This window comes from Hevea brasiliensis, chromosome 12 (genome assembly GCF_030052815.1).
Source record: "Hevea brasiliensis isolate MT/VB/25A 57/8 chromosome 12, ASM3005281v1, whole genome shotgun sequence".
NCBI classification, from domain to species: domain Eukaryota; kingdom Viridiplantae; phylum Streptophyta; class Magnoliopsida; order Malpighiales; family Euphorbiaceae; genus Hevea; species Hevea brasiliensis.
The window spans coordinates 4,392,722-4,409,587 of record NC_079504.1 but is presented as its reverse complement, the minus strand read 5'-3'; the positions used below and the strand labels follow the sequence as shown (position 1 = coordinate 4,409,587).

At 36.4% G+C, this 16,866-nt stretch overlaps 2 protein-coding genes and 1 non-coding gene across 5 annotated transcripts; 1 reads left to right on the top strand and 2 right to left on the bottom strand.

Moving 5' to 3' along the window:
- Positions 1 to 1,707: 1,707 nt before the first annotated feature.
- On the top strand, positions 1,708 to 5,594 carry LOC110664367 (protein CYPRO4). 2 transcript variants are annotated; one of them, XR_002496676.2, is made up of 3 exons: positions 1,708 to 3,509; positions 5,061 to 5,395; positions 5,564 to 5,594. XR_002496676.2 is itself a non-coding variant. In XM_021824013.2 (2 exons), exons 1-2 carry the CDS (start codon positions 1,869 to 1,871, stop codon positions 5,340 to 5,342), a joined length of 1,923 nt encoding a protein of 640 aa, XP_021679705.2. In that variant the 5' UTR covers positions 1,709 to 1,868; the 3' UTR covers positions 5,343 to 5,594. The 2 variants fall into 2 exon arrangements, 1 of the variants encoding a protein (XP_021679705.2); XM_021824013.2 differs by having other exon boundaries at positions 1,709 to 3,509; positions 5,061 to 5,594.
- A 1,450-nt stretch (positions 5,595 to 7,044) lies between these two features.
- Positions 7,045 to 7,130, bottom strand: TRNAY-GUA (transfer RNA tyrosine (anticodon GUA)). Its single transcript is given in 2 exon segments — positions 7,045 to 7,080; positions 7,094 to 7,130. It is a non-coding gene; the product is annotated as a tRNA-Tyr (tRNA).
- Positions 7,131 to 7,292: 162 nt separating this feature from the next.
- Positions 7,293 to 14,271, bottom strand: LOC110664366 (protein WEAK CHLOROPLAST MOVEMENT UNDER BLUE LIGHT 1). 2 transcript variants are annotated; one of them, XM_021824012.2, is made up of 4 exons: positions 13,933 to 14,271; positions 13,752 to 13,817; positions 11,342 to 12,214; positions 7,293 to 9,504 (listed from the first exon to the last, which is right to left on the bottom strand). In XM_021824012.2, the coding sequence occupies exons 3-4, from the start codon at positions 12,182 to 12,184 to the stop codon at positions 7,633 to 7,635; spliced, it is 2,715 nt and encodes a 904-aa protein (XP_021679704.2). In that variant the 5' UTR covers positions 12,185 to 12,214; positions 13,752 to 13,817; positions 13,933 to 14,271; the 3' UTR covers positions 7,293 to 7,632. The 2 variants fall into 2 exon arrangements, with proteins under 2 accessions (XP_021679704.2, XP_057986860.1); XM_058130877.1 differs by lacking the exon at positions 13,933 to 14,271 and having other exon boundaries at positions 13,752 to 13,925.
- Between the last annotated feature and the right edge of the window lie 2,595 nt (positions 14,272 to 16,866).

Here is a 16,866-nt window from a genome sequence, read left to right as displayed (position 1 = left end):
TGTTCAGGTATGCTCATGCATCACTTATATGTATATATCTGTATAGTTAAATACTATGCACGTTTTATATTGCATTCTAAATTGATGAATTGCTATGAGTGTTATTTGTGGTAATTTGGAGCAGTGTGCGTGCGTTGACGTGCGTGTGGTATGGTGTTTTATATGGACAGGACGGGTAGACACGGCTTGAGATATTCGCTGGGACCCGGTCCTTCGGGGTAGACACGGCTTGAGATCTTCGCTGGGACCCTGTATTTGGTTTATTAAGCGAAAGTCCGGCTTGAGATCTTCGCTGGTAGAGGTTGGATTAAGAGGGCTGTATAGGGGATCAGCTCCCATATATGTATTGTTTGACACTCTCGGGTGTGTGAGTGCTCCAAATTACCTTTTTTATGTAATTTGTATGAAATTTACGACGATGTTGCATTTTACTCTACAGGGTGCATTAGCTTTAGATAACTATAGAGATTATGGTTAAATTTGATATTTTACTCTCTGAGTCGAACGTTCACTCCTATTCACTATATTTTTCCAGGCTACAAGAGAAGACCTTTTTCAGAATAACTTGTTCATTTCCTCGCAGGTTATGAAAATAAAAATTACTTAACTGTATTATTATTATCTAAATTTGTAATTTAGAATCCCGCATGTATCAGCAGTAGCATTAAGCCTGTCAGGGACTGCATGAATTTAAGTTTTTGTATTAACAAATGAAATTTTTTTTATGAGTTTTAAATAGTTATAAATGATGTAACAGGGTTAAGCTGAACTCCCATAATTTTACTTTCTAATAATTACTGGGCTAAGTTGGCCAGAAATAAAATTATAATAGTTTAATTTAAATTATTTTATATGCATATTGTGCCTAAATTGTGGGCTTGATCATGGGTTTGAGAACAATAAAGCTTGCTACGAGTCTCGGAGACTTTATACTGGCCCAAGTCCTAGTGCCGATCTGACCTATAGGTTGGGTTGTGACAAGTTAATGGTTTTCCCATACAATTTAATTAAGTTCATTGACTAGTGTAACATATGCATAACTAGGTTGAGTACAACAAAAAGGAGGCTTACAATAATTGGATATATAAATACACAAAAGCTGTATGATGGATTTAAACAACTTATAAAATTTCAGTTTGCTCCATATATATTGGCAAATTAATATATATATATATATATATATATATATATATATATATATATATATATATATATATATATATACTTTCAAGTTTTTAATAATAGATAAGCACTTGATGATATTATTAGATTAATTAAAAAAATATTGTAGATGAATTTTTTCATCCAAATTTTTTTATTGATATTAATAATGCTATTATTTTTATTAATAATATTAAATAAAGTTTTCTACTATATTAGGAGGTGAATAATTGTATATGATAGATAGAAGAGTGAGGATTAGCTAACTTATTTTCAATAATTTAAAATTTTTACATAGAAACTATTAACTATGTATACTGCAGTGTAAGTAAAATTTAAAATAATAATAATATCATTTAAATTATATTATATTATATTTTTAAATATATTAATAATAAAAATTATATAATATAATATAATATAATATGATATATTAGTAAACTATTATGCACTCAATCCAAACGTGACGTAGATCCGACCATATGAGATATGACCATAAGTTAACTGACTAGTCGGTTGCCCGTCTTTCTTCATTCAAAACCCCAAGCAATTATATTCCAGAGCCGACGGCCCAATTTCAAATTTTGAACTTGGCGCTCTTCTCTTCACCAATTACGCATTTCCTCTCAGCCTCTCAATCCCCAAATCTTACATCTTTCCTAACTCTGTCTTTCTATTCATCTCTGAACTCAGGCAAGGCAATAGAAATGGGGGCCTCCCATAGCCGCGAAGATCTTGAACTCTCGGATTCCGACACGGAGTATCAAGAAGAAACCGAAGAAGGAAATTATGAAACGCCAGAGAAATCCTCCTCTGGACACAGGCCCAAAACCCCTTCATCTCTGGACGATGTTGAGGCCAAGCTTAAGGCCCTCAAGCTGAAATACCCATCCACAACAACCCAACAAAGCGAAAACACCAATTTGAAAAATGCAGTCAAGCTTTACCTCCACATTGGCGGAAACACCCCCAAAGCCAAATGGGTTACCTCGGAGAAGCTTACTTCTTATTCCTTCATTAAGACTTCCAAAATCGGCGACCAAAATCAAGCAGACGACGAAGATGAGGAGTCAGAATCGGAATCTGAAGGGGAAGGTTGGTGGGTATTGAAGGTTAGTAATAAAGTTAGGGTCAAAGTTACTGCTGAGATGCAATTGAAGACTTTTAAAGACCAACGTCGCGCTGATTTTGTTGCTGAAGGTGTTTGGGCCATGAAGTTCTTTAGTGATGAGGATTACGGTGTTTTTGTCAGTAAGTATAATGATTGTTTATTTGAAAATACCTATGGGTATGAGTCCAATGAAGCCAATAAGATTAAAGTTTATGGGAAGGATTTTATTGGATGGGTTGATCCTGAAAAGGCTGATGACTCTATGTGGGAGGATGCAGAAGACAGTTTCTCGAAAAGCCCTGCATCAGCAACTCCAGTTAGGGCTAATCAAGATCTGAGAGAGGAGTTTGAGGAGGCAGCGAATGGAGGGATACAGAGCTTGGCGTTGGGTGCATTGGATAATAGTTTCTTAGTAGGTGATTCTGGCATTCAGGTTGTTAAGAATTTTAGCCATGGGATTCATGGGAAAGGTGTTTATGTGAATTTCAGTGGTGGGGATCATAGGAGTGGTTCAAATTTGGTGCATTCTACTCCTAAGAAGGCACTTCTTATGCGTGCTGAGACTAACATGTTACTTATGAGTCCAATTAATGAAGGGAAGCCGCATTCTACGGGATTGCATCAGCTTGACATTGAAACTGGGAAGATTGTTACACAGTGGAGATTTGAGAAGGATGGAACTGATATTACTATGAGGGATATTGTAAATGATAGCAAGGGAGCCCAGTTGGATCCATCGGGATCCACATTTTTGGGCTTGGATGATAATAGGCTTTGTAGGTGGGATATGCGCGACCGGAATGGGATTGTTCAGAATCTGGCAAATGCTAGTGGTTCTGTCCTGAATTGGACACAAGGGCATCAGTTCTCAAGAGGATCAAACTTTCAGTGCTTTGCAAGCACTGGTGATGGTTCGATTGTGGTTGGATCTCTAGATGGGAAGATTCGATTGTATTCGAGCAATTCTATGAGGCAGGCAAAAACAGCATTTCCTGGCCTGGGATCACCTATTACTCATGTTGATGTTACCTTTGATGGGAAGTGGATATTGGGTACAACTGATACTTATTTGATTCTTATTTGCACTTTGTTTACAGACAAGGATGGTAAGACAAAGACAGGTTTCAATGGTCGTATGGGAAATAGGGTTGCTGCACCCAGATTGTTGAAGTTAACTCCTTTAGATTCACATTTAGCTGGTATTAATAATAAATTCCGCAATGCTCAATTTTCGTGGGTAAGTACACATATCTCCTTTCTAGATGTCTGTTGTTGGTGCTGCTTTGTTTAGCTGCTAGTCTTCTTTGTAATTTGCATGTGTATGTCTCCTATCATGACCATTGAATTTGAAAGCTATTGTTACCAATGGTAGTTAGTGTCACTAAGTTTTTTTTTTTTTTTCACTTTCTTTGCTTATATATTCATGAACGCTTATACTTGTGTGAATTTTGTTTGCTTTAAGGCTGACTAAACTGTAATTTTCTGGATGCAAGACAAAGTTTGTTTTCTTTGTTTTATTTTGTTTCTCTTTTAATATTTTTTTGTATAATAGTGTATGCATACATCACATGTGAGATGTATCAGAAACTTCAATTCATTTGTTATTTTGATATGTTGTTGCTTCTGCATAGAGTTTTTTGGGAACTTGAGAGGGTTTTAGTCAGCAGGATGTAGAGGAACTGATATATATATATATATATATATAGAACTTAGAAAAGGTGCTTCTGGTAATTTAACTTGAAGATCCATCACTTAAGGAAGTTTCAATGAAATACATATTGCATCTAAGGATATCTATCCTTATGAAAAGAACACGTAATTCCAGTGACAGAGAATTAGGGGCATCCAGAATTGGTTTGTATTTGTAGTACCCAGTGCTGTAGTATGAAAGATCACCCTTTATTGTTAGATTGTGCCCATACGTTTTAGGATTGATGCTTGTAGGCTGAAGCACTGTTCTTGCATGGCATGTCACTGAAATCATTTGTACTTGAATTTATTCTGTGATCAAATTGTTTTCTGAAATGGAATTTGTTTGAACCTGAGCTTTTAACTCAAGGATAGACATGTTTATATTGGTTGTCCAGTTAAGATGCTCCTTCTCTCATATCTTTTTAATAGTATCTAACTCTTCTTGCAATTCTCTATGTTTGATTTGTGTGAAACATACTGATTTTTTCTGCCAGTTGCCCATTGTTTTCTGGAACCTACTTTCCTGCCCAGTTCCTAGATGAGGTATTATAATTGATGGTTTGGGACCCGGCAATCACGTTGTTTAAACCGCACTGGCTTGATTTGCCACCTATAACAGCATTTGATCAAAATTCTTGATCATTTTGTTTTACTTGTATTTTTCACTTCCATTATTGCATTTGTGTGCCTTTATATTTAAGGCTTATTCCAGAATGCTCAGAAAAATGAAGTGGTTAGTTTGTTATTTTCACTCTCAGATATTCAATTTGACAGTTAAGACCTTAGCCATTGAGGGACCATGGTCATATTTTATTAAAATGGCGTGCCTGTGGTGTGTCTCTCTATTGATCTGGAACTGGCTCAGTTAAATTGTCTACCCAAAATTGGATAACAATTGACTTGAGTGAGATTCCATTTAAAAATCACCTTTTCACTCAAACCAAATAGTGGAGTTAGAGTTATTTTTCCTTGGAAACTTGGTCCTTGATGTGCTTGCAATTGCATATCCACTGCACTATCATTTGGCTTTGATCACATAATTTCGTGTCTATGTGGATGAAAATTTTAACATATATGGTATTGCAAAATTACTTAGGTCACAGAGAATGGGAAGCAGGAGCGCCATTTGGTTGCTACAGTGGGCAAGTTTAGTGTGATTTGGAATTTCCAGCAGGTGAAAAATGGCGCACATGAGTGCTACCGAAATCAGGATGGCCTGAAGAGCTGTTACTGCTATAAGATAGTCCTCAAGGATGACTCTATTGTTGACAGTCGTTTCATGCATGACAAGTTCGCAGTAAGTGATTCTCCTGAGGCTCCATTGGTCATTGCGACCCCCATGAAAGTAAGCTCCTTCAGCATATCCAGCAGGCGATGACATTCTGTGAAGAAGTCCTTCACTCGACCACTACTAGGGAGGGGTTTCAAACGGTCTGTTAAAACTTCATAATTGTATTTTAGACTCTTGTTTAGTTAAGATAAGCTTGAATCATCTGAAGATGAATAATGATGTCTAATTTAGTTGTATAAGATGATATCTACGTCATTGCTAGTTATTTGATGACTGCAATTTTATGGCATTGTATTTGTACTTCTCAGTTCTCAATGAAGGAGCAACTGCTACTCGTGACATGGTGAGGTACTGTGATTTATTTTTCTCATCTCTTCTATATTAATGACTGCAATGCTGCCTCTCAAAATCAGAATGTTCACATTTTCATTGGCCTTAAAAAATCCGGTAAATTCACCTCAAAGCCAGTTGGGTTTTGGTGGGGCCATCTTATCACGTTTCAGTTCTATATAAAGATAAGTTCTTACTTTGGATGGTAGTTGATGGATTGAGAAAAAGAAAGAAAATTGGCCTTTGCGATGGGGAGAGCATTGCTTGCTGAGCTATATTCTTCATCTTCTTTTTGCTCTGCGTCCAAGAACCTGTACAAGTCGTCATTAGGATTTAGGCATGGCGGACACATTTTGGGCTTACAAAATTGGAAGCACTCGATTTCGTCTCTCTTTTTTTCTTTGATTTTCTGATATCTTAAGTTTGGCTGGTGAAATACGAATTTGCAAGCACAAGAAATTTGCTCTTTGTTCAACTACTCTTGGTGGGACAAAATTGATTTTCCATTGCAGGTCTATGGCAGCCCAATTACACATTTTCAAGCACAAACATTGCTCCTTTCTTTTTGGTGCAGGTATGCTGAGACAAGAAGGTAAATGGATTATGTTAGCCCTGGATCTCCGGCCGAAGAAGGATCTTTCTTTGGAATGGAAGCTGAACTAGAAGGCTTGGGACCTGGGTAATTTTTTTTTTTCAGGAATGGATTGATATTGAACATGGACTTTCTATTAACAATTTGTACCACAAAATGAACAACTACCTGGAGGTCCTCTGCTAAACCCACTTGGCCTGGCTAAAGATAAAATGCACATGATTGGAAGATTAGAGAGAAAAAAAATGCTAAAGTCCTCTTTCAATTTTTGTGCAATGTTGGGGATTTTTGTGCAAGCTTCTGTAACTCATTGAGGGTCCCATTGATAACCTTGGGGAGCACCTCTCCAATCCACGGCACAAAACTATCGTTCAAACCCCCTCTAACTCTGCTTCTTAAAATATGCATTTGAACTTTATTTGTGGTGATCCACCAATAATAAGATGGTGAAATGTAAATGAAGTCACAACTTAATTTATCTTCTTTCATTTGTTTCTATTTTAATTTAGTGAGCATTCTTATTAGTTGGATTAGAATGATAATTCATTTTTCACTTGTTTATTTTTTTTTCTTTTTAAATATATTAAATTTTTACCCATTTAGCTTTAATTAGAACTGAACTCAAAATTTCATTTTTTTAAAAATTATTATTAATATTGTTGAGCTAAAATTGATGGGTAATATGTCAAAAACTTACTTCAATAATTCGTAATTGCTGACTCGGGATGTTTTTTTTACAAGTAGGTTGTGAAAAGGGGAAAAAAAAAAAGGGTGTAATTGCTGTCGAACGAGACCATTTTTGTTCAATTTTAGAAGTCGGGACTGGGCTTGGTTAAGGTAGAAAAACAGAGATAAGACTGAAAAAAGTCCGACCTGCCGGATTCGAACCAGCGACCTAAGGATTACAGCTTTCATACTACAGTCCTCCGCTCTACCAACTGAGCTAAGGTCGGGGTTGCATGCGATCTGTAAAAATTTTATATAACGAAGAACAGTTAAGCAGCATTTACAACAAACTCTCCCATCTTTCATGTTTAATGCAATAATTTTTGCTCTAGCTGAGTAGATGAGGTTGCTGTTAGTCCATAAACAACAATAAAAATAAACTTTAAAAATTATAAATGAAAAACTAATTTCAATTTAGCTCACACCTTTACAAGGTTTCCATGTGCAAATGCTGCAAATCTATACATTACAGAAACAACTTATTATGTCCTTCCCCAGCCAAACACTAGAATATCAAATAACCTACCCATTTCTCATCTGAGAGGGAAAAAAATATATATAATGCAACTAACTTATCATACACAAATTAATAACCTACATTTACATTCGAGGAAAAAACCTCTGTATGATCATATCCATAATTTTATAGTAAATGTCGTGGTAAATGCCCAGCAAAGAAAGGAAAAATCACAACTGAGGCAATGCTTCTGTTCTGGGTTCACAGAATTTTTACCCTGCCTTGGATGTGTGTGACCTTTTCCTTGTTAAAAACATTAAAAACCGCGGGAAAAATGACTTCTTTTTCTTCTTTTGAACCTTTACTTCCGGGGACAATTCAGGTTCAGTGCTAGTTACATGCGCATGTGCTTTTGGACTGGACTCATACTCGACTGAGGCATCTGGTACCTTGTCAAAGTTCTTAGATTCCTTCCTGTCTTCAAAGCTTCCATTTGTGCTTTTAACAGTGGCCGCAACTCCTTGACCAGGTTCACCAGTCTTTCGTCTTTGCTCGTGTTCTGCCCTCCACCTCCTCAACTCTTGTTCTACATTCAGTTTCCCTTCCTTGGCTTTCTCAGCCTTGTCCATTGCAATTTTTAATGCTTCCTTTCTTGCAGCCATCTCTTTATTCACTTCTTCCAACTTCTCTGCAGTCTTCAACTCAGATTCCTTAGCTACCTCTATTTGAGAAATTGCAGCTGCCACCCTTGTGTTGGCCTGCTCCTCCGCCTCACAAGCTCGTTTACTCAACTCATAGTACTCCTCTAAAGAAAGTGTTATACCAGCAGGTGAATCTACATCCTTGGTGCTTTGAGCTGATTCACTCTCTTGCAATGCTTTAATAGCTGCTAAAGCCAATTTTTCAGAAGCCTTGGCAGCCTCCATCTCTTTTTGAGCTGCAAGTAGCCTGCTCTCCATTGTACTTGCTCCAGCCTTTGCTTGTTCTGCTTCTTCCTTTGCCTTGCGCAGCTCTTCACGAGCTATTTGAGCCAGCTGCTTGGCCTCATCAGCTGCTTTTGCTGCTTGCTGCAGTTGCTTAGGCAACTCTGCCATCTTTTCTTTTGCTTCTTTCTCCTTCATCTGAACTAGAGCTATCTCTGACCTAGTATTATCCAGCTCAGCTTCAAGAGAAGCAACTGCTATTGATGCCATTCCTTCTCTCTGCCTCATTGTAGCAAGAGAAGATTTTTCTTTTTCAAGATCTGATTGCAGCGATGTGGCAGCCACCTTCAAGCAATTCACTTCATCAGTTGCTTTGTCTATGTTAAGCTTCACTTCTTCAAGTTCTTTCTTTGCTGAAGCCACAGCTGCTTGTATGTCAGTGTGAGTTCTCTTTTGTGGTTCCTCCTGCTCAGCTATTGTGCTTCCTTGACCAGTTTCCTCCTGTAACTTAGATTCCATATAAGCTGCTAATTCTGCTTTTAGATCAAGTAACAAAGCTGAAGCAGTTGCCAATTTTGATTTGAGATCTTTTGCTGAAAGAATTTGTTGGTTAAGTTTCTGGAGCTCCTCTTCTGCCTGCTTCAATTCCTTTTCCCAATACAGAGAATCTTGCTCCCTGGCCATAGCTGCTCCTATTCTTTGTTCCTCTGCCTCCAGATGGGCAGCATGTGCAGACTCTAAGGATTCCTTTGTAGCAATCAGCTCAATAGTAAGTTCCTCTACCGTCTTCTCAATTTCCTTGGATGCAGAAATAGCCTCTTCAGCTTTCTTAACAGCTTCATATTTCTCAGCGACCAAAGAAGCATATTCCTTTTTCAGTGTTTCCAATTCATCATTAACAGATTTCAGTTCTGAAATTGCAGCTGCATGCCTGGCTTTAGCAACCTCAAGCTGAGCCTTTGCTGCAACACTAGCCTCATCAGCAATCCCTTGTTCCAGTTCTTCTACCCTCAGCTTGGCAAGCTCAGAATCTTGTTTTGCCTGATGCTCTTCCGTCTGTGCCCTCTCTAGACTGAGCTTTAGCTCTTCAATAAGTCTTTTAGTGCTGTCCAGCTCCTTAAGAACTTGTATTTTTTCCAGTTCAGCATCCTCTGACTGTTTCCTGTACTGGGGCATTTCCTCCTGTACCTTCTCTAGCTCCTGTTCCACAAGCTTGCGTCTCTACATTGTTCGCAAAGAAAAAATGATTAATTGATATTGGCACTAAATATCAAAATGAATGCAGCCAAGCAGATTGAGAAGAAATAAAATCAGTACTTCTGCACACATTACAATGGAAAAAGCCTCCCACATCCGGGCACATAAAGAATTCAGCGAAATTTCTCAGAGAAGAATATCCTTTATGAAAATAATTGAATGCACATCAAAGAAACAGTTTGCAATGATGACATCAAGATTAATTCTGGAAGCAGAAGTCAAGAGATTTGCTTAATTGACAAGTAGTGAATTATTTTCTCTCACAAGTTGTTACATAGCTATCATCAACATTGCTTCTGCACTATTATTATTATTATTATTATTATTATTATCTCATTACAGCCACTATCCAAACAACTGTCAGCTTCTCTTGACACTGCTGAAACTAAGATATTACCGCAGTCCACAAACATAAACCCAAACATCTTAGTTGCTCATAGACAGACATAGATACTACCCCCACATGCTCTTGCTTTTCTACTATGCTGTATCATGGTGATATCTCAGATGCTCTGCTCCATCACTCAAGCCTATACTATATACCAAAAGCGTGTAGTTGGCTGTTATTTGAGTGTGCTCCGCTCCATCACTCAAGCCTATACTATATAGTGGGCTGTTATTTGTGTGTGTGTGTATTTTTTTTTTTTTTTTTGGGGGTTGTTGGGGGGGGGGGGGGGTGTTTGTGTTGAAGGAATGCCTTTTGGAATATCTATATTTAAATAGAATACTAATGTGATTCCTATTTGTTGAGATATTCACCCTAATTAGTTGCCATAATTATAACTCTGTCTAAGTAATTTGTGTTTAGCCGGTCCCAAGTACAGATAAAGAAAGAGGGTTGCGGTAGGTGACATCCAGCGTAAAAATTTTTTCACGTCTCATTATATGGATTCTTATGATATAAACGTTAGAGCGTCCTAGCGTAGACGTACGAAGGCTCCGGTTAGATAAATAAAGCACATTGGATTAGAGAATAGAAAGAAAAGAAGGTGTAGACCTAAACTGACTTGGAGTAGAGTAGTATAACATGACCTAGAAGCATTACACATTTCCAAGGATTTAACCCAAAATCGTTTAGAGTGGAGAAAGAGAATCCATATAGCCGAGCCCAATTATTTTTGGGATAAAGGCTTAGTTGAGTTGAATTGAGTTAAGTTGTAGTTGCCATAATTATGTAGTATAATTTGGATTTTGTAAATCAGCCTAGAATGTGTATATCCCTCTTTAATATTCTAACTTTCTTGATTCATTGTGACTTGTATAGATTTCCTATTCATATTAGAGAAAATACATCAAGTTTTTCTCGTCAATCAGCTCTTTCTTTCTTCCTCTATTTTCTCACACTATTTCTTATTTTTAATGCTTCTTCCCCAATCATGTCTTTTCACAGACTTTATGCCATTCATATACTACTCAATGTAATTGATCTTATTCTCCTTCCAACTGGTTTTGCAATATGGAAATGCAGCACAAGTTTTACTCAGGAACAAATTTCTTCAGGCTCCTTGTAATGACACCGATAAACTACATCAAACAACATTCACTTCTACCGCAAACCATCAATGACCAGTGACACTAATTTTGCTATAGCCATCAACACCATCAGAAATAAATGAACAATTTAGACATCTAAAAACATTCTAATAATTCTGGCTTTGCATGAAAGCAAAAACATTGCTTTCCTGCTTATAACCAAAATTCAAAAGCATTGACAAGCATGTGGCGAAATGGTGCCTATAAGGTATAATTGTGAAGAAATGCAGCAGAATAATGATATTAATAACGATAGCAGCTCATGTACCTCTACAGTTCGGATTTTGTGGGCCTTCCAATCTACAATTCCTCCAAACTTGGAAACAGCTTCTTTAACAGATTCAAAAGGTGCTGTTGTATCAATAAGACCTCTGCTTATGTCACCCTGATTAACATCTCCAAGTGTTTTGAGAGATAATGGTGTTCGGACAACATGACCAGCAGTATTTGCATCTGGTGAGGCAGAGGTAGTTTCATTTGTTTGCACTCTCACCTTTACTTGGGGCAGATCAAGCTCATCGGATTGCAAGCTCACCTTAGCAGTGGAGGCAATAGGTATAATGTCATCAATATGAATGCAGGGACTTTTAGCAAAAGAAGTATTTTGAAATTGCTGCACGTCAGAGGAATTTTGCAGGGGTTCAATTTTTTCTTGCAATTGCAGTCCATCAGCAGAACCTTGAACAGCCTCAGTTTTCTGGCGGTAATGTTGTCCATTTGAGGATTTTTCAATAGTTCCAATTTTATCTTGAAATTCTTGTCCATTAGAGAAATCTTCTCTTGCAGTTTTTGAACCTTCCTCAACTACATGTGGATGGTCTGTCTCTACTATACCAGATGTTGAAGTTGACACCATGTCTGTTGGAAGAAGTTGAATTTGACCTAAATTTTCTGCTAGGGGAGGCTGATCTTGGACCATTATGAGTTTATCAAAGGCATCATGGACAGATGTGAAATTAGAATGTTCCTTTCCTGATAACTTACTGTCAGATTCTACCTTTCCATTAGTAACTGTGCTTATTGAGCCTTCCTTTTGAGAATGATTGTTATCTTGGGAGGATGAAGATGAATCTGGAGGAGGCATAACTTCAGCAACTTTTACATCCTCCATCAGAAAAAAGATTTAGTGAGGGTCCCACTCCTGTCCGAGATCCATAAAAACACAAAACTCAATTAGGAAAAAGATAAATCAACAATCTCACAAAGAACTTTAGCAGCAAGAATTAGAATGTCATAGGAAAAATATGTGAATGCTAGATTCAACAATGTTATCAAATATTGAAGCTGACAGCATTGATCATTTTATTTATTTTCTATTGAATTCCTTTGTTACGAGTGACAATTAGCAAGGAAGAGTAAGAGCCCATTGCATGAAAAACAGATGTTTCAATAATGAACGAAGGAATTAAGCCTCATATAAAAAATAAGGATCAGCTTGATATTGAAGCTGAACTATATTACAACCACAGAATTTGATGCAATGAAAGATTCTAGTATCCTATGATTTGCAATAAAAAGGACCAGAAGCAACTTATAAGACACACCATATTCCTACAGATTAGCCATATCAAAAAATTTTTTTTTCTTGGGATAAAAATCAATTAACAATTTCATTAGCCATCCACTAATTTATATATTTCCATTAAATTGATATTAAAAGTGGCTTTTTTCCCTTAAAAATTCTACATTGTTTGTTTTATGTACAAGACTGAAGAGGGATTCAGTAAATGCTAAGGATTCAGAACCTTGATAGCACTGATGCTCTTTTCCTTCCATTGGAACTCAGGATGAAAATCTTAACTACATAGCATCGTTTTCATCTTTTCTATGACACGAGTGGGAGTTGCAATGATGAAACTGTGGTGGCAAGGACTACAACAAAATAACAAGTAGAGCAATCACTGCAGCTATTGCGCATAGGTAGCAGCCATTGCACAGGCAGCTAGTTCTGATCGTTCCCTTGGATCCTTATGGTAGTACCTCCCAAAGTATAGAATTGTTGCGCTGTACCACATCAAAGGGCACACAAATCCAAGCAAGAGAGAAACCCATTCAATTCCACATCCAAAACAAGGAAGGGATTTGTCAGACATTCCCAAACGGGGTTCCTCTGCATTACTAATCAGAATATAAACTTGAAATTGCAGACTTCATCTAAGACAAGAATTTTTTTTTTTTTTTTTATTTCCTTATCATTATATAATCCTTCTCCTCTTCACACGTCAAAGCACATACACCCACTTTCCACCGTCCCTCGCCCAATTAAAAATTAGTAAGCTCCCATAAAAGCAAAATTAAGATCCAGAATTCCACTATTCCTACATTTGATGCTGAAAAATACCGAAACAGCCACCTCAAATCAAACCTATTAGTTAATTTGCTTACAATAATTGATGTGAAAATCACCTAAAATCGAACACAACATCGAACTTAGCTTCATTTAAGAATCCCAGGAACCGTTACCATACTAAGAAACAAAACAAAAACTTACAACGAAAGTCAACGTAGAAATTTCAAAAACATGACAAAAAAATAAATAAATAAAGGATTGGGAACTTAGAGCTAAGAATAAAATTCACACCATAGAATTCGAAATCCAAGCAGATTAAACAGTGTCTGATTCAATCAAAAAATAAGAAGAAGAAGAAGACAGAGAGAGGAAGGAAAGAGAAGCTTACCAGGAATATCCAGGAACGAAAAAAGAAGAGGGAGAAGAGAGGAATTGAGGATGAAATTAACGATCTCTGGTGAAATTGATAGAAGAGAAAAATAAATGAGGGAGAAAATGAAAAATAGCAAGGAGATAAAAATAGAAGAGAAAAAACAGGAGAGAAAACATGCGCGTAAGCTGGAGCCTACCTCGTCACGCAGACTAGATCCATCTATCTGACGTTTGCTCTTTCTCTCCTTCAAGATTAGATTTTTTTTTGGTTTTTATTTGTCCTCTTGTATTTATTTTTATGGAGTGAGAATAGGGGGCGGAAAATAGCAGAAGCAGTAGGAGGAACGGAGGTGGTTTTCATGGAAAATCATTATTGATTTTTGTTGCATTTGGAATTTTTTTTGTTTCTTTTTGGAAAAAGAAAAAGAGAAATTAATTTTTCACCACCAATCCGTTGCGGCCGTCGCTGGTACCAGCAGCTCAACTTTACCTGAAATTTCGGGTCCTGAAATTAATTTTTTTTTTTTCTCAGCTTGTGGAAGATAAATGTGTTAAAGCAAATATATCTATAAATTTGTATGCTTCAAAAGTTACGCCCAATATAATCCCTCCACGAAATAAAGGGCATCTGATGTATGGATAAAAAAAAAAATAAAAAAAAAAATAGCGCCGCCCACCGTAGATAATACGTAGGAGAGAGGTGAAGCGCCTCTCATGCGTTCACTATTCACAGATCCGTTGGAAGTGGGTCCAAATTATGACGTAATCCTACGGACAAAAGTTGTGTTCGTTTTGAAAGAAAACGACAAGGAAGGAAAGAGAGGCCGTGCTTGGGCCTTAGAGAATGGATTAGAGGCGGAAGGTTTTTGGAAAATGGAAACCATTTTGGACAAGCTTCTATTTAGGCTCTTCTTGTGGCAAAAGGATGATTCTATTTTCCCAGTGGGTAGCAAAGTGAGAGTCCACTTGAAAGCCCAAGGAGAAGAAGTTCAACTATGCTTCGATTTGGACAATAGAATCAATTAGTGGGCTCAGTACAGCAACCCGTTTCGGAAGAGAGGCCTATTGGTACTCCAAGAATCAACGCCAGGAGTGGGCGTTAATCCATTTATGCTATGTTTATGAATTTTGTGATATACAAATTTTAATTTAATAGTATCAAGCAAATTTTAATTTAATAGTATCAAGTTCATAACAAATAGAGTTAACTTTGTTCCCTTAACTTTTTCGTTCTCTAGTTTTCTCTCAAAATTATCTCGAAGAGTCGAGTTCCAGTTTGTTTCAAAGGCTTCCCTTGCTCTTCGAAATAGGAGAAGATGATGGTTCCCTTACCTAAATGAGGTTGTGACCCTCCTTCATTGGGTTTGGAGTGTAAATAAGGGTTTGATCTTTGTTTTGTAAGTGGGTCGAAATGGAGAGCGTTTCTTTCTACAAATCCTGCGTTGTGACTCTGATTTTGGGGATATTTAGGCGTGCTTACTGTTGGTTTGGACCTTTTTGAAGACTGAAGGAAGCCGTTTTGATGTTGACTTGGGTTTAAAGGTTGCTCTCTTTTGTTTAAAGGCTTTTCTTGCATTGGCTGTGTGCGCCTCAGGGATCTGCTTCTACACTGTGGCTGGGAAAGTCGTCCTGATGGCCATAGAGCCGGCGAGCTCTACAGCAACAACCTCTTGCGACGTCAAAGTCTGAGCTGCTTGTAATGGAGTTTCTAAAGGTTGACACTTGAAAGGGTTGTTGTGCTGGGATGGGTGATGTTTGTCCTTTGTGTTTGCTAGTGATGTTCTAGCTTCAATGTTTGTGCAGCACCTCTAGTGTAAAGCCTAGCGACGGATGGTGGAGAACTTCTCTAGCGATGACTGACTCTATTTTCCAAGGTTGCCTAAGTTAGAGTTGATTTCATTATTTGGGTTTGATTTGAATGGGTTTGGATTGATTTAGCTATGGTTGATTTTGCTGGGCTTGGTTAGTTGCTCTTTTTTAGTAAATCCAGGTTCTATTCTATGGGCTTGTAATGCGAGACTACAATTTAAAAAAAAAAAATTATAATAAATATATTTATATGTTTTTAACAGATTTTATTTTAAAAAAATTGATTTTTAAAAAAAAAAAAAAGTAATCGTTTAGCTTATTAATAAAAGTGAAGCTGTAAATTTTAATAATAAATGAATTAGTACGGATGAGAATTCAACTGATGGATTTTATCTGTCGTTAATGCCTTTAGTGACTTTTTCAATTTTAACGATCAATTTTCTATCATCGAAGATCCTAATTTCTTGGAATGCATATGTAAAAACTAGTAATAAATTTTCAATTTTTAATTCTCCTAAAAAACAATAATCTTTCTTCAATCAAAGAATAATAAAACATTAAATATCATCTGCAAATTCATAGTTAAAATATACTAAATTTAACATAATGTTTTTTATTTTAAGTAAATTATAAATATTTCTTAATTTATTGGATTAAATTTAATTCTGTTTACGCCGTAAGTATTCATTATGAAAATAAAATGCTCTTAATAATGAGGATTTTCTCCATTTACAAAACTTTATTTAAGGGATAGAGAAATTTTTTTACCATGCATACCAATCCCTTAAGTTTTTCTTTCCATATTTTAATTTGTCACTGCTACAAATGTACTATTGAAATGAAAATTCTTTAATTCTTCACTTACTTACCATTTTTTTAACTACCAGTAATAATCACATAACCATCATTTTCCCCATTTGATAATACTGTTTAATTACAAACTTTCCCTGACTATATATACTCCTTAATTTTTTTTTTCTTTACTGATCTTTGTTTGTTGCTTAATAAGATGTTACCAAAAGATGACAAAATGGAACAAAATATAATAATAATAATCATCATTATCTCTAGCTTTTCACATTCGTTCAAGAACATAGATCATTTCAAATTATGCATGACATATTTAGTTCTTTAAAATCAAACCCACTCGATGCGTTCTTTTGTCTAATTACAGATTACTAAACCTAATGGTGGTTGAATTAATAAAACTCTGTTGACTCTTACATGAACTAATATCTGCACCTTCATTTTCATTGCGCAATTAATTGAATTTCATATGACTATATATATATATATATAATATGGTCAGTAGGTACACCTAA